An 18,957-nucleotide genomic window follows, 5' to 3' on the forward strand; every position below is an offset into this window, starting at 1 on the left:
TAAGCTGGATGGAATAATAGCATGTTTGTCATGAAATAGAGATAATTCAGCAGTAGAATCGCAGCCAAGAGAAGTGCACAGAGACAATTCAGCAGTTGGCGCAGGGACACCCTGGTGAGATGGGGTGGGGTCAGGCGAGACTGGAGTAGAGGTGCCCCACAGGAGCAGGGCGTGTCCACCTACAGCAAGGGCGGGGTGGGGTGGGGGGCGAGGCAGAGCCACAGGGCAGGTGCGGGGGACAGGGTGGGGTGGGATGGGATGGGGAGGTCTCTCCTTGGAAAGAGCTAAGGAGGAAGCAAGCAAGGCGGCAGGGGCGGGGGGGTGGGGACGAGTGTGGCTTGCAGCAAGAAGGCAGAAACAGCCACTGAGAACAGTGGGTTTTGGTTTTCAGGATGACTGCAGAGGTGTGTAATGAGGAATGTCCAGGGAGACCCAGGTGGTTTTGTTTCTTCTCCAGCTGGTTGGTTGGTTGATTGCCACTGTGGGTGCAGCTGCTGAGTCAGGAGGGAGCTGGGTCTAGGGTGACACTCAGGTGAAGAGCAAAGTGACCTTTTCCAGGACCTTGCCTGCAAAGGAAGGAGGAGGGGAAGAGAGATGGTTTGAAGGGACAAGACGGCGACGGTGCCTTTGTAGGGTGAGGGGCTCCGATAAATATGCTGCTGAGGGAACGATCTGGGGAGAGGAGAAGTTGACTGTTTCAGCAGAGCATGATCTCACAGAGGGAGGGATGCCATGAGGACCAGGCAACAAGGCAGGGGCGGCTTTGGAGAGGGGCAGAGAGACCCTCTTCCCCAGGAATAGGAGGGCAGAAAAATAACCGTGTTTGTGCCTCCTGGCCCTTGTTACCTTGGAGGAAGAGAGAAGCTGGAGGGTGCGATCTGCTTTCCAGGAAGGGGAACTTTCCAGGAAGAATCTGAACAGCCAATTCTGCCACCCTCTGCAGCCAGGCTACTTGGTTTATGTCCCCTGGCACGCACTTTCTCCACTATCTATTTATACACCCAGGTTCCCAAAATGATTCTTGTCTAGAAGGGACGCGTGTCTAGCTCTTCTTCTCCCTGGCCTGTGACTGCAAACCCCCGACTCCCACCTCATCTTCTGCCTCGCTCCATTTGCCGTGACTATGAAGGGAGCCAACTTCTAATTTATTCTCACTCGGGAAGAGTACTTAGGCAATGAACCCGAAACTCAGCCCGGAGTCGGAGTGATATCTTCACACAGGAATAAGATGCATATCCTGCCAGACTTGGGTGAAGTGCGATGTGGTCCTAAGGCTCTGCTTGGCATGAGGGTGGGGGGCTGCCCCTAAGCAGACTTCCTTCCTTCTCTCCCTCCCTTCAATAAATATTCATTTGTAGTCCACCCTGTGCCAGCAGGATCTATAGGAAGGGGACAGAATAGAAACAGAGAAGGAGGTGGTGGAACAGGGTGGGTGCCCAGCCAACAGCCTTCTTAGAACGGCCTCTTGCAAACAGATCTCTGGTGTTGCTCACTCCGGGGGCAGTAATGCTTCCCCAGGAGAAAAACCAAGACCTCTACAAACCAACCTGGGTAACCCATTCATGTGGTCAGTGATGACATGGCAGATGGGGTGGGCTGGTGACCCAGTTCTGATCAGTAGGGCCTGAGGGGAAACGAACTGGGTGTGCCACCCTTCCTTCTTTGGGTGCTATCTTGAGAGACTAAAGAGCTCCAGTCTGAGGGAGTGATTTAGGCACAGGAGGAGAAAGCGAGGCAAAGTACAGAAAAGCTATCTTTTTTAAATAATTATTAAAGATTTTATTTATTTATTTGACAGAGAGAGAGACAGAGAGAGAGCATGCGTGCGTGCACACAAGCAGGGGGAGTGAGAGATGGAAAAGCAGGCTCCCCACTGAGCAGGGAGCCTGATGTGGGGCTTGATCCCAGGACCCTAGATCATGACCTGAGCTAAAGGCAATCACTTAACCCACTGAGCCACCCAGGTGCCCCCAGAAAAGCTATCTTGAGACCTGACATCACTGAGCTCCTGAGTTAACAACCCTGGATCTACTTAGCACCAAATGCCATCTTTACTGTTCATGCGTCTTTTAGTTGGGTATTCTAGCACTTAAAATCAAAGGCATTCTAACTGCTGTGGGAGGAGGAAATAAACAACTGTGATTTTCTATCACACGTGGCTCTGGGCCTCCTGGAAGCCAAGGCAAAAAGGGAAACCAGATAAATTGCAAATCTCGCCTTGTTAGTCAGGAAGAGTTTCTCAGGGAGTTTCTGCTTTTTTGCTCCTAAATTCCTTGTTTGACACTAAATTTCCACAATGGAGTGTATGAAAGGAACACTAAGATACATAATTGCTAGATAATTGTTTTGCAGGAGAAGCAGTTTTTACAAGGCTCTTTCTTAAGACAACGAGGATCTAGATATAAAGGGAGTCTAACCAGAGAGGCAAAGAGTGGGCAGGAATGGAGTGGGCTTTGTGCTGCTCCATTCCCTGCCCCACCTGAGATGGTCAAACATTCCCCCCCCAACACACCCCGACGAGAGGAGTAGAGTCCAACATGAATCAGAACCCACACTTAGGAAATGTCAAGATCTATGGGCATTAACACAGAGTGGAAGGCAGAGCTCCCAGAAGGATGGAGAAGGGGAAGAGCCCTGCCCCACCACACAGAGGGAGCAGCTGTGGGGGGATTTGGGATGGATGGAAAGGAGAGAAACGAGAAGTGTGAATGGGAGAAAGTGGAGCCAGCTGGGGGGACTCCTGGTTTGTAGAGACCCAGGGCCAGGGAAAGGTTTCTCAGGGACTAGGGTGAAGGGGCAGGGGAGAGGTCTGATCTTTCCTAGGCCCTCCCTTGTCCAGGATGCTAAAAGTTGGGAAAACATGCAACTAGGCTCGGCTGAAGGGTAGAGCGTTTACACGCCCGTGAATCCCACAGAGGGGCAGAGTGTGCAGCCTTGCCCGGTCCATCCGCTCAGTCTAGGGCTCCTGGCACCCAGCAGCAGCGCGGTCACCACTGTCACCACTGTTGAGTGCTCACTCAGCAGTAGCAGGTGCTGGGCCGGGGCTCTGAGTGCATCAGCTCCTGTTGGCCTCCTAGGGTCCGGCCCCGGGGACAACACCACGACTGCCGTTTCCAGCAGAAGATACTGGAGCAACGTGCCTGAGGTGGCATGTGAATCATGGTGAAGCCGGCCTTTGACTGCATGCTCTTCTCCAATATCCTGAAGGTGGTACCCATCGGACGTTCCTTGAGGGAGGCCCCCCTGGCCCGTGGGACTGAGCACAGCTCCAAAATGCAATTTCTCAGCAAAGCGCTTATTGCTTAAACGGATGCAACTTGTGCATTGAATTTCCAGAGGGCTGTGTGGTGCCTTCTGCCGCCCAGCGGTCCTGGCGGTACTGGGCAGTCCTTGGCCCCAGCTGTGCAATTCTGCACTTGCTGTGAAGGGGTCAAGTGTGGGCCCGAGAACACAGACATCAATAACATCTTCCCAGTGATGACCCCTCCTTTTGTCCGATTGGGGAAGAGTCTAGTATAAATACCACATCTCGGGGCGCCTGGGTGGCTCAGTTGTTAAGCGTCTGCCTTTGGCTCAGGCCATGATCCCAGGGTCCTGGGATGAAGCCCCACATCGGGCTCCCTGCTCTGCTGGGAGCCTGCTTCTTCCTCTCCCACTCCCCCTGCTTGTGTTCCCTCTCTCGCTGGCTGTCTCTCTCTCTGCCAAATAAATAAATAAAATAAAATAAAATAAAACCACATCTCCGTATTAGTATTTTCTAAAACTTCTGAAATATGGGGGCGCCTGGGTGGCTCAGTCGGTGAAGCATCTGACTTCGGCTCAGGTCATGATCTCAGGCTCCCTGAGTCAGGCTCCCTGCTCAATGGGGAGTCTGCTTCCCCCTCTCCATCTGCCCCTCTCCCCTACTCATGCTCTTGCTCTCTCTCAAATAAATAAATAAAATAATCTTTAAAAACCTTCTGAAATATGACCAGACTCCAATCACCTTTCTGGTCCATGTCTTGTCTCTCTCCAGGCCTCCTGACATACGGGGATCAGCCCTCTCACCCCCATCCACCCTGGCCCCTGCCCCCAGCTGTGGGACCTTCAAGGGCCATCTGGGGAGCTGGAGCCTAAGTGAGGAGTAAATCCCCCCCTTGGCTGGAAGACCAGCCAAGTTCTGTTACAGATCCTATCACAATGCAAGGGCCGGTACTTCCGTGACTGGCTAATCCTCTCACGGTGTAAATCAATAGGAAACCCGCAAGAGGTGATCTGATTTAGGGTGTTCATTGTGGGAAGCTGGTCTTCCTATAACATTGAAGTCAAGACAGTGCCCGGGCACTTCCACAATAAATGCAAAGTTTAGCCTGAAAGGACCAGATCTGTTAATAAAATAAATTCAGATCCCACCAAATAAAAATTCAGATGCATTTTAGGCTCCTCAGTTCAGTGGGCTGAATCCCTTAATCTACCAAATTATTATGGAAAAACCCTTATCTCTGCCTGTTAAAATCACTGCTGTCTTGGGGGGACCCTCTTGGGAGGGACAAGTTGCTTCATAATAACTTAGATTATGTGCAGCGTAGCATTATTTTGAAGAGGGCCACACACTTGAAGAAGTACAACACAGGATCTGGGACAGAGCTGAGACACAGTCCAGGTGGCAGGGGCCAGAAAGGTGACAGGTGTTGCCCCGATGTATTGCTGGTAAGTTACAGAGTGAGGCCTCTAATCCAGCCTCCTGACTCAGTCCAGCGTCCTTTCTCTGTGGACAGGTAGGGTGACCTCAGGAAGAGACAGGCTGGGGGTTCTGGCTATGTGTCTGCCGGATAGAGGTTGTGTGATCTCCTCTAGGGCAGCCTAGCTCACCCTGGGGCCTCCTGTCTCTTAAGTGGGTAGGGGCGGGCAAGTGTTTCGGGAAGCAAGGGGCCTGCATTTTGCACCTTGGGGCAGGTCTCGAGTGTCTGCCCAGGAAGCTGACCCCGCTTGGCCAGGGGAAGGAAGGTGGGAGAAGTTGCTTCTAGTGCAGAAAAGAGAAAAACGTGTGGGAAATCAACCCCTGGGTTCCAAAAGGGGCCCCTGGTAGGAGCCCTTGTGAATAAGGATTTGGCTTGTCCCTGTTGGGCCTCCCACCACACCTCCCGTTCTCCCACCTCCATTCGGGGTGACTCACGCCTGCAGAAAGGATGAATCATGTGGGTTACGAAACCAAAGGGCTCCTGAGAGGGAGGCTGGAAAGGACCTGGGGAAGCCACCTCCGTGGATCCTGCTGTCTCCCCACCCCTCCTGCCCCTCATTGCCCAACCTCTGTGTGCCAAGCCACAGACTCAAGTGAGCTCTGTACAGGATTTTCTTCTAGACACTGAACATCAAATCTGTGGTTTTGCCCTCCCACCTCAAGGCCTCCTGGACCTATGTTTTGTTTCCTCTCCTGTATTAATCAGGGTTAAAGGCTTGCTTTCCACATGAGGCCAGTTGGGACCAACAGGTATTGAAAGTAATGGGAGAAGAGATCCCGAAGGGGTCCTCGCCTCTCACCATTTGCTCCTTCACAGGGTGAACATTTCTGTAATTCTCCAGGGTGCACCAAATAATTATCTGGTGCATTCTAGGCTGCTCCGGGCAGCAGGGGCAAGGGTGATTCAAATCACTTTCCCACTGACTGGTCCCAGCTCAGTGGGAGCGGTAAAAGTCTACACAAGTGAACACTTACCATGTGGCGGCCCCGAGCTCGTAAACACAAACGTTTATGGGCAGCTTATTGCGTGGCAAGAGCTCATGTCATCCTCAAAACAGCCCTACGGGGAAGAGACTATGGTCATCCCCATTTACGGGTGGAGCCCCGCGCTCGACAAGGACAGCAACGTGCCCGAGAACACGCTACGAAGTGGACAGCTTGGGGATTCACCTGTACCACCTGCCTCCCGAGGTGGGCTGTAGCCTCGGGGCTGTGCTGATGGGTTTCTCCTGCGCACTCGCTGAACCTGGCTCATTTGTCGACTGTCTTTGCCCCCACGTAACGTGCATCTTCCATCAGGCCTCCTTTCTGAACGGGACCATGACTCTGCCTTTCCTTGTGGCTTCCTTCCCTTAGAACCCAGAGTCCTTACAAGCCCACCATCTCACACCGGGATGAGCAAGGCCACCCTTAAAGAATATTAAACTTGACCTGGTGAACGAGGCCCCCCGGGATGCCCGACGGGTGGGAGGGCGCCGGGCCTCAGCCCACCAGTCTGGACTCACCTGAGCTGTCCCCGGGGCCACTGGGGCTCCTGGTAGAACCTGCGGGGCCAAGGCCGCCGCTCGGGGCCGCCCTGGCCTGTCTGTCCCGAGAGCCCCAAAAGTCCGCGAGAAGTTCCCCGGTGGGGGGCGTTTCGGGCCTTCCGCGCCGCCCGGCCCGCGGCTTGCGCCCGTCCCGGTGCGGGCCGCACGAGCGCGGGCGCAGGGGCGCCACCGGGCCGCGCGGGCGGGAACGCGCCGCGGCCGCCTCCTCCTCCCTCGCTCCCGCCCGCAGCGGCGGCGGCGGCGCTTCCCCGCCGCGGAGCGGCTTTAAAAGGCGGCACCCCACCCCCCGGCGCACTCGCCGCTCGGGCGCCGCGCGAGCCTGCCGCTGCCATGCCTCCGCGCGCGCCGCCTGCGCCCGGGCCCCGGCCGCCGCCCCGGGCAGTCGCCGCCGCCGCGGACGCGGACGCGGGGGGCGCCGGCGGGCCCGGGCTCCGGCCGCTCGCGCCGCGCCCCTGGCGCTGGCGCTGGCTGCTGCTGCTCGCGCTGCCCGCCGCCTGCTCCGCGCCGCCGCCGCCGCCGCGCCCCGTCTACACCAACCACTGGGCAGTGCAAGTGCTGGGCGGCCCGGCCGCGGCGGACCGCGTGGCCGCGGCGCACGGCTACCTCAACTTGGGCCAGGTGAGTGCGGCCGGTCCCGCGCGCCCAAAACTTTCCCGGCCGCCGGTGGGCACGGCGCGAGGGGGCGCCTCCTTCCGGCTCCCGGCGCCGCCGCGGCCGCGCGTGCTGGGCAAGGGTCCCGAACGGCTCGCCCCTAGCGGTCGGGGGGCGGCCGGCGCGCCCTGCAGGGAGTCGCCGGGGGACGCGGCGCCCGGGACGCTCGGCGGGGCCCACCGGGTGGCCCGCAGGGGCGCCCACGCAGGCCTGGCGAGCCCGGGGGTGCAGTTCCGCGGGCCGAGGGGCCGGGCGCGGGCACCTGCCCGGCGGGGCGGGAGAGGGAGCCAGTCGCGGGCGCCGCGCTCTGTCCGCGGGCGCTGTCCTCAGTGTCCACCAGGCTCTCACTGGCCGCGGAGCCCTGGCTCCGCCACGCCGACCCCGCTGCCCTCGACGGGCGGCGCGGGGCCCGAGACCCTGAGCGCGCGCCAGGGCGGCCCGCCGCGGCTCGGCGGTGACAGGCGCATGGCCCAGAGTCTTGGTGTCCCGTGCTCTCTCGGCGGCGTCCGCGGCTCCCGGAGGGGAGGGAGGGCGGCCGGTGCCGGAGCCTGGAAGCAGCCGTCAGAGGCTTTACCGGCAGCTCAGGACTCGGCAGGGGGCTGGGGGAAGGGGGGGGGGGGTCCTGCGTTGCAAACTCCTCCAGGCCCCTGGAATTTGCTTTGTTTGTAGGCTTCTGTCGCTGTTCCAATAGCAGCTCTCCCCATACTAGCTGTAGGACCTTAGGCAAGTCACTTCCCCATCCTCTTCATCTGTAGGGGCGGTGTCATTGTGTACTGGCTGCAGTTGTTGGGAAGATCCAGTGTTGGCTGGCAGCAAAACCCGGGGCCAGGGCTTGACCCTGGTCAGTGAGCCCAGAGTCCTCCCACGGCCTGGGCTGTCGCTGTCGCTATTACTGGGTTAGCAGGAGAGGACAAGCCCTGGGCCCAAAGGTGGCATAACTCCAAAGGACCACCTAGGCATATCCCTTTTCCTTGCCCCAAGGCCACCAGAGTGGCCGTGGGGCAAGGGGTTGATTTATGGCCCGTGGAGGAGGGGCTGCAGGGACTGAAATGTGCTGTCCCACCAGGGGACCTTTCGGTGCAGTTAGCCAACCTCCTACAAACTATACACTTTGAGGATCGAGTGAAAAGACAGGGAAGTGCCAGCTCGTAACTCAAACTCTGGTGCCAGGCGGTGTTAAATTTAGTTTCATCATTATCTGTGATGGAAGCCACCAAAGTGTGGTGTGGCCCTAATGTAAATGACATTTCTTCTGCGTCTTAAGTCCCGCACAGACGCTGCTAATGTGAAATGGGCGGCCTTCTGGAAAAGCAGATTCTGCTGCTTGCCCTGTACTTCACACGGCAGGTCTGAGTGTGTCTGGGAGCACGGCATCCTATCTTTTGTGTATCTAGATCTATCTATCTCTATTGACTGCTCAGGTATCTTCAAACATCCTGTGATTGAAGTGTTTGCCTTTTGGCAGCACTGGCTTTGTTTCTGCCTGTGGTTCCTCAGTCTCGCTGGCTGATGGTTCAGACCAAGGAAGGTGGTCCTCAGGGTTCCATCCCCATTCATTGCTCGGGGCCCCAGCTCCTGCTACACTTCACTGCTCTGCCCAGGTGGCCTGGCCATTTGTCTTCAGCTAAAAGTGACTCTTAAGCTGCCTGGTAAATTACAAAGTGCCTGGGTTTCTGGCTCCTATAATTAAAGGAGCAGGGGGGACCTGAAGTTGAGCTGTGAGGCTCCCGGACATTGCCGTGAGCGGCACACACAGTGATTCCCCCTCACAGTTCCTGTCCACCAGAATCAAAAATGCCAGGGCTTTGAAACAACTTCTGTCAGACTCGCCCGAGTTGAATTTCATACGCAAAGTCTGCTGTTCTCATTTTGCCTGTGGGGAAGGTTCCTTCAGGTATGTACCTGCCCCGACCTGGGACATTCTGGGGGAGTCACTCAATGTCTCCCCAGCCCTGTCCATTGCAGCCAGGGTGGACTGCACGTAGCTTGGTCGCTCGGCTTGGGAGGCAGGGTGCTGGGGGTGGGGGTGCCCCTCTGGAGACCTTTGCAAATGGAGGGGATTAGTTGGTTGGGGATCCGGCCAGTCTCAGAGGCGTGTGTGAGAGATTACTCAAGGAGAGCCTATTACTCTTTATTCCAAAACCAGCTTTTCTCCCTCCCTCCCCCAAGTGAACTGCTAATGTGGAAACGGCCTGGAGCATTCCACCCTCTACCTGCTAAATAAGAACTCTTTAAAAACCTTATTTGCCTTTTTCAGCCAGGAGAATTTGTGACTCATAAATAAGTTGTAGATATTATTAGCTTTGATTTATGGATAAGGCGACTGAGGGGAAGCAAGGCATGGAAGCTGTTCGTGTCTACACAGTGCGTGTCGCCTCTGACAATTATGCTCCCTGCTCTTTGTCTCCTGCGACGTTCTCTGGTCTCAGTGTCCTTTGTGTGACTCTTTCCCCAAACCCTTACCGGGCATTTAGTGTTATGCCCAGTACCTGCCCTGACTTACGGCCCTGCTTTTCTCGTGGGTCTTTGCGATGCTCTAACTTCTGGCTCAAATGTGTTACTCCCTTTCATGCAACTAACAACCCCATTCCATGTATTTAACATGGTGCAAAAGTAGAGATGGGTGGTGATTCACCTTTCTTGAGCATGGAAGCCTTTCAGATTGATCATGACTCTGGATCTTCTCCTTTGAAAAATATGCATCTTTAGGAACCAGACAAACTTAACCTCTTTTTTTACTCCTTTATTCATCATGATTCTTGAGTCCCAGATAATGCACCACAATGTGAAAGAAAGAAAGAAAGAAAGAAAGAAGAAAGAAAGAAAGAAAGAAAGAAAGAAAGAAAGAAAGAAAGAAAGAAAGAAAAAAGAAAAGAAAAGAATAAAGGAAGGACAGAAGGAAAAGAAAGAAAGGAAGAAGAAAGAAGGAAGGAAGAAGGGAGAGTTTGGAAGAATCAAATGTCATTATTGACAGATGGCATAACTACGTGAATAATCCAAGAGAACCTAGAGACTATTATAAGTAGTCATAGAACTGAGAAGGGTGCTTGATCGACAGTAGCAGCCTATCCAAGAGCAGCATCTGAGAAGATAAAAGAAATGATAATACACTGTAGAATAAAAGCCGTTAGATACCTAGGAATACACTTTTGAAAAAAATGTGAAACTTACCAGCAGATTATAAAATATTTGAAAGATGTATTAAAGAAAAGGCCTGAATAATGGAGGGATAAGTCATGTGCATGGATGGGAGGGCTGATTATCACATGCCCCCCCCTTAATCTCTAAATTCAATGTAATTTAGTTGACATGCCAACAGGGTTTTATATGGGATATGAAATCACACAAACGTATTCTAAAATTCACATGGAAGAGTAAGTTCCCAGAATGCCTGAGATGACTCTGAGAAGGGGGGAAAAGCAGGGATGTGCTCTGCCAGAGAGCAAAATTTCCCATGAAGCTGGGGTGATCAGGACAGTCGGACATTGGCCCCGGGGATGGTCCCCTCCAAACAATGGATTTGACTTAAACCTGGGCAGGTGTGGGAACTCGTACGTGCGAACAGAAGTGTTACAGATGGATAGGAAGGGATGGGCATTTCAATCAACGGCGCCGAGAGGATTGACTCGGGAAAACAATCGGATCCTGACCTCACCTCACACTACCCAGCAATAAATTCCAGCTAGAAATAACCGGAGTGGAATACCTTTATGATGTTGTGACAGGAAAGGATTTCTTAAACAAGACACGAAAAGAACCAATAAAGGGAGAGATAGATCCATGAAGATTCTATATAACAAACACATCATAACAGAATTTAAAAGCACATAATAGACTAGAATAAGTATCTGTGGCATATAACACACAGGTTAGTGCACAGATTATCTAAAAAGCTACAAATCAGGGCACCTGAGTGGCTCAGTTGGTGAAGCGTCCTGCCTTTGGCTCAGGTCATGATCCTAGGGTCCTGGTATTGAGCCCCGCATTGGGCTCCCTGCTGGGGGGGGGTGTCTGTTTATCCCTCTCCTCCCCCCTCCAGCTTGTGCTCTCTCTCTCACTCACTCTCTCTCACTCTCAAATAAATAAATAAAATCTTAAAAATAATAAAATAAAAAGCAATCAAATAAATCAGTAAGGAAAAGAGAAATGCCAGGTAGAAAAATGGAGAAGTGCGTGCATAGGAGAGTCAAAGCCCCGTGTGAAGCATCCAGCTCAAGTTCAGGTAGCCTGAACTTGAGGAAGAAGGGGAAGCCTCTGAGGAGGGAGGGGGAAGAAGCTGGGAGAGGGATGTCAAGTGGCCAGGAAACTTGAGAAAAGCCACTCAGCCTCCCTGGGAGTTATGGGGACAACACAGCCCGAGGCAGCAACGAGAGAGCCCGCTTCACGCCATCGGATTGGCAGACGTGGAGAAGGGCTTGTATCAAGCGTTGGCAGGATGTGGAACCACGGAGCTGCCCGGTGCTGCTGGTGGAAGTGGAAATCAGTAGAACTACCTCGGAGAGCAGTTGGGCCCTTGGCAGTGAGGTGGAATTGTACCAGAGCCTTCACCTCTGGACTTCCACTAGAGAGATCTGGCACAAGGGCACAAGGGGCCTTGCAAAGTGCTGTCCCAGAGGCATTTTGTAAATGAAGGGAAACACAGCCTAAATATCCGTGAGTAGAAGAATGGAGAATGAAGTCAAAATGGTCACTGATGGAATGCTAGACGGTAGTTAGAAAGGCATTAACCAGACAGGTATCTACATAGATAAATCGCAAAAATGATGGCGAGTGAAAAGGCACGTTGCAGATGCTCGGTGCGGTAGGATTTATGTAAACTTTAAACACAACACACTAAGTGATTCTATATTATTTATGAACGCTTACACATGTAGGCGGCATCCACATCAAGTTCAGGTTGGTAGCAGCCTCTAAGAAGGGAGGGAGGGGGAAGGCGCTGGCAGAGGAAGGAAGAAACTCTCTGCGGTGTTCTAATTCGTAATTTACATAGATAGGTACATGGGTGTATGTAACATGCAAATGATGTACAAAATGTGTCTAAGCATTCTGTGCTCTTCTATCAAAATTTATAGGGTGACAAAATTTATGTGGTGACACGTACACGAGTGCATGTATGCCAGCACACACACATGTACAGCTACACACATACACACACGTATACGTAGATACATGTGACATGTGCGAGGGGAAAAAAAGAAAAGAAAAATGCACATGATATGCACACGTCCTGGTGTTCCTGGATCATCCGAAGCCTGTCTGTGGGCACACAGGTGCCTGTGGGCCTGGGGCGAGAAGCCCCTGCTTTAAACCCCCTGCACAGGGCCTGTCTGCTTGTCAAGCAGTTGGTGACCTGGGGAACCGGCAGGCCTGGCTGGGATCACAGGGCTGTTTGGACGGAGCCACACCCAGAGCGCTGGAACCCTGTTCTCCTCCCAGGCTTCTCTGTCCTTCAAAGCATCTTGGGGCCCACACGGGCCTCACCTAACCTAGGTACGTTGCAGCCTTCGACACTGATGACTCCCGAGAACAGACACGTTGTCCATGTGAAAAGAATGGCAGTAAGAAATTCTCACAAACCAAATCACGACATCTCAGCATCTGTAGCTTTTGGAAGTGATGTTTATCTTAAAAGTGGCGCTTAGACACCATACTTTCCCTTGCATTTTTGCTTTGCCTGGGGTATTGAGCTAATTTGTTGGTTCTGAGTCTGAACGTAAAAAGTCAGGCGGGCTGCCAGGGCCCCTAAAAGATCTAAGAGCCTTAAATGATTTTGAACTTGCCTTAAATAGTTTTGCTTAAAATAGCTACCGAGAGGGACGTACCTGGCCCAGAATTTCAGGTGGGCCTGCATACTTCGCTTGTCAACAGAGGAGCACTGGCATGCTGCAGACGGCTTGCTCTTAGGGTAAAAAACACAAGCGGAAGCTTTAGCCAGGTGTTAAAATAATGGGCCAGGATTCGTTTCGACCCGAGTGTTGGGAGCTCGAGGTGGACAAGGGGAGGCCCGGAAGAGCAGTCACCTGTGACCTAGTTATCTGGTTTTGATTTTCGGTCTGAGGCTGTCTTACATGTACGCTCTGAGCCAAGAGCCACGCGCACAACTGGCCCTGGGAGCAGAACGGGAGAGTTTCTGGGTGTGAGGTGGGTGGGTACCGACGAGACTGGGGTTGCGAAGCTTGTGGCCTCATACGCTGGCATTTGACATCTTTCTTCAGATGGTGACAGTTTTCAGTGGACAGGGTTTAGTTGAGTGGCCTGCCCTCGTAAGTCCCCGGGGCTGTGGTGGAGAGGTTCCTGGGGCTGAGTGACCGTGCATGGAGCCAGGTGGCCAGGAGGAGACTCAGAATCAGGCCAGAGGGGACGGCTCAGCTGACTGGTCGCCTGGAAGAGTTTGGGTTTCTCTAGGCAGAAGCCCAGGACGAACATGAGAAACAGCAGTGCACGGGGTGGAGAGCCCCATCGGAGAAGAACCTCGAGGTTCACAAACAGGGCCACAAAAGACGGTTCACACACTGGGGAACATCCTCGTCTCTTTTGAGTCTCTGAGCCTCTGCTCAGACTTTGCCTCTAAAACGTAGTTCTCTGATCTTCCACAGCCCAGGCCACGTGGCTGGCGTGTCTCCCCCTCCTTCTCCCAGACCCCAGCACGCTGATGGCTTCTGAGTGATATTTATCGTGACTGCCTCTCTCTCCCTTCTGGCTCTCGGACCGTGGCTTGGCCTTGGCAGTGACCAGGCCCAGGCACGTGATGGTGCCCAAGCCAATGTTTCTTGTGTTGGGTGTTCTCGCTAATGGAGCCTTGCACCAACCCGGCAGAGAGAAGTGTCACCAGGCCTGTTGAACCATGAAGAGAGCTCAGGTCCAGTTAGGTTCTGACTTGTGCAGGTCACAAACCGGTGACTGACCGGCCAGGGCCCAAGCCCATCCTCTCTGACTGCCTTCCACTGTGATGACAGATGGCCCTCCTCCCTGTTTCTCGTATAAGGATAAGCCACCAGGCCAGAAAGCCTTTCAGTTCTTTGCTGCCATTGACAAAGAGCATATGTGGACCCCACTCGCCACTGTTTCTCCTTTCCATCTGGTTCACACACACACCCACACCCACACACACCCACACACACACACACACACCCACACACACCCACACACCCCTACAGTGCTGCATGTCTGCATTGTTCTACCCAGAATAGTTGGGCCTTGCTCCTTCTCATCAGTATTGAAACTTGTATCTCCCCGGGCGCCTGGGTGGCTCAGTTGGGGAAGCGTCTGCCTTTGGCTCAGGTCATGATCCCAGGGTCCTGTAATCGAGCCCCACATCGGGCTCCCTGCTCAGTGGGGAGTCTGCTTCTCCCTCTTCCTCTGCCCCTCCCCCCACTCATGCCCTCTGTCTCTCATATAAATAAATTAAAAAAAAAAAAGAAAATGAAACACCTCTCCGTTTTGGAGGGAAATAAGAAAACGCCCCAGCCCCTTTGGTCCTTTAGGATGCAGGCTACACGTAATTGCTTAAGCTCTGCACCTTATCAACCGGACTGATCACCCCTTGCTGCAGACCTTCTCCTCGCTGTGTGGTCCCTGGCCACAGAAGGGATCATCTACCCTGGCGTCTGAGCTCGAGGCTGCCTTCCCCACCCCCTCCCCCCCCTCCCCCCCCTCCCCCTATGCCTCCCATCTGATCTGTATCTTGGCCTGTCTCATGGGTCTCCTGGATGGCTCTCAGGCCCACTGCCTTCCTGCCACTGTTGCCCAGCACAGGCTGGGGTCTCTGTTACCTCTCCCCCGCTGTCCTGCTACACGGCCTCTTTCTGCCCTGCCCGCAGCTCCAGTTCTGCCGAACCACTTCATGCTCCTGCTTCCATTCAGGCTTCCTTACACGTTCTTTCTACCTAGGATGGCTTTCCCACCCCCTGGTTAGCCCCTCGTCCTTCCCAGCCATCTGCAGGCCTGCCCGATTTCCCCAGCCCCGTCGTCCTGACATCGCCTGCTGGCTTGTCTGTTTCTGCCCCTGGGCTCTGGGCTTCCCGGTAAGTCAATCCGCAGCCGGTCCTCCAGGCTGCGGTCAAAGATCAGTTCCGCCCCTGCCGTTCTCTGATGGCGGAGGGGTCACTCAGGGCGGCCAGAGCACATGCCCTCATTTACTCAGAGTTTGCTGCGTGCTGTCATTGGTGCCGGCCCCTCAGAGATAAGAGATGTGGCTTCTGCCTCGCAAGAACCTCTCGGTGGAGGAGGTGGTGAGCGCTGGTGAAGGAGCAAGGTCGCCTCCTACGTCTCCACATCAGTTGGCTGAGCCATCGCCACCCACACTTTTTAAAGTTTAATCCCTTTCTTTTTGGAGTCACCCAGCAAACGGGCCGCTCCCGGGTTTGAGCTTGTGTTTGTGCCCTGGGACGACCCTCTGTGCAATGCTCTAGTTTGCTTCCAGGTCAGGTCAGCGGCAAGGGGAGCAAGGCCCAGCCATGGCCTGGAGCCCACCATGGCTGCTGCAGACCCGACGGGGCCTGTCATCCCATCCGATCCCAGATCTTCCCGATGTCCTGGCGCCTCTGCTGTTGGAGGATTTTGAAGACCCGGCGACAGGCACAAGGCCCTCTGTCCCGCGCGGGGAAGAACAGGGATGAATACCCATCAGCCGTTGGAAGGCAGCCTCATGCTCCACGGGATGGGCTCGGCAGCTCAGGTTCCCATGGTAACCAGCCCATCAATGCCCTTAGTGTCAAGACGGTACCACTGCTGAGAGGAAGAAACAGTCTCATTGTCTCTCCTTTGGTTGCTTGGGTGCAGACTAACCATGCTCCCTGCAGGGCCCAACAGCCTCTGGCCCCATGCCCCCCCCCATCCCCAACAGCATACGACCTGCTCGCAGAATCAGGGCTAGAAAGTGGCCGGCAGCTTCGGCTTCCTACCCCTCCTTGGGGCCTTTGAACTGCTGTCACTGGCTGACATCAGTCACTTACAGAGTCCTTGTTGGGTGAATCCGACTTCTCAGTGGGGAGAAACAGCCCAACTGGCTCAGGCTCCCGCATGCCAGACTGCATTTGCCACAGGGGTAGATAATCTGTGTCCCACGGAGGCAGGCGGGGTTTTGGAAGGGCCCTTGATTTCCAGACGCTCTTCCCTTTGTTTCAAACCCTTGTGTTGACACCTCTCAGACATGATCTCCTGTGTTCATTCAACCAGAACCTCCTTGTTGCCCAGGAGGGCGGGGAGCGAGTCCACACCGGTGATCTTGTCAGACTCTTCAGGGTGGGCAGTCTGTCTGGGAGGGTGGACAGAGGGGCTGGTGGGGCTACCCTCTTGTCAGGGATGGGCCCGCAGTTTCCCTGGCCGGGAGAAGGCTCGCCCTTTCTCATCCTCTGTCCTCCGAGCTGGAAACTGGGACGCATCCACTGGCCATGGCCCTGTCCACTCTGGCCTCGACCCAGAACCCTTCCCTATTGCCAAGTGCTCCAGCCACTCCTTTGCCATTCTGGAAACTTCCCCTATACTTTTCTCTTTCTTTTGCACCTGCTATTTGTTGCAGTCTTTCTAACCTGGGGGCCCACTCCCGGTATGGTCCACCTGGAGAACGCTGCTCTTCAGAATTAGTCAAAGTGGTGTTTCCTGACCCGTCTGCTGCCTGACAGGCCTGAGCACCGTGTTCTCAGAGCTCCACGGAGGGTCTCAGCTGGACCCCTGCCACCTACCACATGCGCAGACACAGCATGGGAGCGCCCCGTGGTCCTCATCTTTGTTCATCTCTGCATTCACAGGCCCTTGTCCCACTCACGGCCCCCACACCACCTCCCAGATACACCTGGTGGCTGTGTTTCATTAGGAGGGTTATAACAGAGTCACTGTGTTCCAGTACTTCCAACACGACTACCACCAGCCAACTCCTACGTTATGGACCCTACCGATGAGGAAGCGCTGCTCTGATCGTCACCCCAATGCCCTAGGAATGGCCCAGATAAGCCAACGGAGGCTCCGAGCTGATTGAGTGACTTACTGCAGCTTTAGCAAATTTCAGAGCAAGGCTTTCAACTTGGACCACTTCGATTCCGGGCCTTGCTCACAGACAGTGCCCGTGTCCATGCTAGGAAAGGCTGCCGAGAGCCGGCGGCACCTGAGCTGGCCACAGGCCTTGAGGTGGGGGCTCTCCAACACGTAGGTGCAGGCAGATGGAGCGCTGAGCTAGAAGGGGCGCCCTGGGGAGGTGTCTGCGCAGTCCCATCAGAAAGGACCCTCCCTTCTCATCAAGTCTCTGGCCCGGGGCTTCACTTCAAACGTTTATCTCTGCAGGAGTGAAGGCTGCCCATAGCATTCTTGACTCTGGAGTCCAGGAGTCTCAAGGGCAGAGAACTGTCCTCGGACACCGTCCCTGCAACCTACCAGAGACTCGTGTTTCCCACCCCGGGAGGAGAGTGGAACACTGTGGAATCAGATCTCTGACAAGAAAGCTGGAACCCCATGAGGAAAGAAGGGGCTTAATGAGGGCCCAAGGATACGCAGAGGGTGACACAGCCCAGTTATAAAATTGTGTCATTACTTAAATTTTCTTGGTATTATATAAGAGGAGTACATGTAGGTAGAATATTTGGAAAACATGAAAAAGAACAAAGAGAACTCCAAAAATCATTTATAATCCTTCCACCCAAAAATAATCACCGTTAATGTTTTGGACCATGTCCTTTCATTATTTTTGTTTTTAAACTGCATATATGCACGTGTGTGTGTGTGCATGTATGCACGTGTGTGTGCAAGCACATGTGTGCATGCATATATCTGTATATGAATGTGCACATATGTGTATGTGTGTGTGCACACACACTCACACATCCATGAATGTCTTCTACAAATGGGAGTGTACAGTTTGGCACCTTGCACCTCCCAAGCCTAGAGTTACTTACTCTATGGTAGAATATATTTTTTTTAGATTTTATTTATTTGAGAGAGGGAACACGAGCAGGGGTGAGGGGCAGAGGGAGAGGGAGACATAGACTCCATGCTGAGCAGGGAGCCCGATTCAGGGCTCAATCCCAGCGCCTTGAGATCATGACCTGAGCCAGTCAGACACCTAACCAACTGAGCCACCCAGGCACCCCCTCCATGGTGTAATTTTTAATGGCTGCTGAGCTGGCCCGTACGTACTTCATCTTTCCCCTCACATTTTAAGTCAGTGGATTCTTTGCAACTCATTGGAGAGTCGGGTCTGGAATGTGAGCACCGTGCAGGGAGGCGGAAGGGGTTCTGCCACCACCTCATCTCCCACTGACGTGCCTGGCACCCCGGACACAGCGGCCCATCACATTTCCCTGTGTCCCCCCATCCCACCTCACTGGCCTTGCAGAGGGCCCAGGACTCGATACTATTTGTTCAACTCACAAGGTTTTTATTGAACACTTTCTTCTTATTTTAGTCACATGTGTATTACATAGTCTCCCATTGTGAAGGATTCAGGCAGTGCAGATGTGTAAAGAGCAAAACCCCAAAGTCTTCCCCTTGTCCCATCTCCAATTCCCTTCTTCCCCCAGATGCCACCACGCTTTCGCATACGAATGTTTCAGAAACACACGTATATGTGAAGGTTTTATTGTTTTATATTAATGGAATCATGATAAACGTGTTTTTCTGCACCTAACTCTTCTTAAGCCTAACCATAGATCCTGGAAAGCTTTTCACTCTAGTACGCAGAGATCTACTCCATTATTTCAAAAGAGTTTTAAGCTATTTTACCGGTGTGACATTGTTACATCATTAACCTATTAACATTCATTGATTCGCCTCCAGTTTTGTTTTGTTCTGTTTTTGGTATTATAAACAACATTGTGGTGACCATCCTTATTCATGCCTCTCTGCGCCCATGTATGAAAATTTCTGTATGGTATATAATAACAAACCCAAATAATAGTTAGAACAATAAGTACTGATCACGGACACCTATCTGGCCCTTTTTATGTGCCAGGTAATTTTCCAAGTGTTTTCCTGGTATTGACTCATTTAATCTTAGAAACACTATGAAATAGGTGCTGTCATTATCCCCATCTTACAGATGAAGAAACC

General features: G+C 53.5%; 1 protein-coding gene and 1 long non-coding RNA gene across 3 annotated transcripts in view; one reads left to right on the forward strand and one right to left on the reverse strand.

Moving 5' to 3' along the window:
- Window positions 1-322: 322 nt before the first annotated feature.
- Window positions 323-6,441, reverse strand: LOC123001666 (uncharacterized). The gene is made up of 3 exons (XR_006410781.3): window positions 6,226-6,441; window positions 5,696-5,780; window positions 323-566 (listed from the first exon to the last, which is right to left on the reverse strand). It is a non-coding gene; the product is annotated as an uncharacterized LOC123001666 (long non-coding RNA).
- Window positions 6,442-6,597: 156 nt separating this feature from the next.
- Window positions 6,598-18,957, forward strand: part of PCSK6 (proprotein convertase subtilisin/kexin type 6) — a 179,203-nt gene continuing 166,843 nt past the window's right edge. For both annotated transcript variants that reach the window (XM_026510261.4, XM_048221121.2), the window contains exon 1: window positions 6,598-6,885. In XM_026510261.4, coding sequence (XP_026366046.3) covers window positions 6,598-6,885 — 288 coding nt within the window. The remainder of the gene's footprint in view (window positions 6,886-18,957) is intronic.

This window comes from Ursus arctos, unplaced genomic scaffold (assembly GCF_023065955.2).
Source record: "Ursus arctos isolate Adak ecotype North America unplaced genomic scaffold, UrsArc2.0 scaffold_28, whole genome shotgun sequence".
NCBI classification, from domain to species: Eukaryota; Metazoa; Chordata; class Mammalia; order Carnivora; family Ursidae; genus Ursus; species Ursus arctos.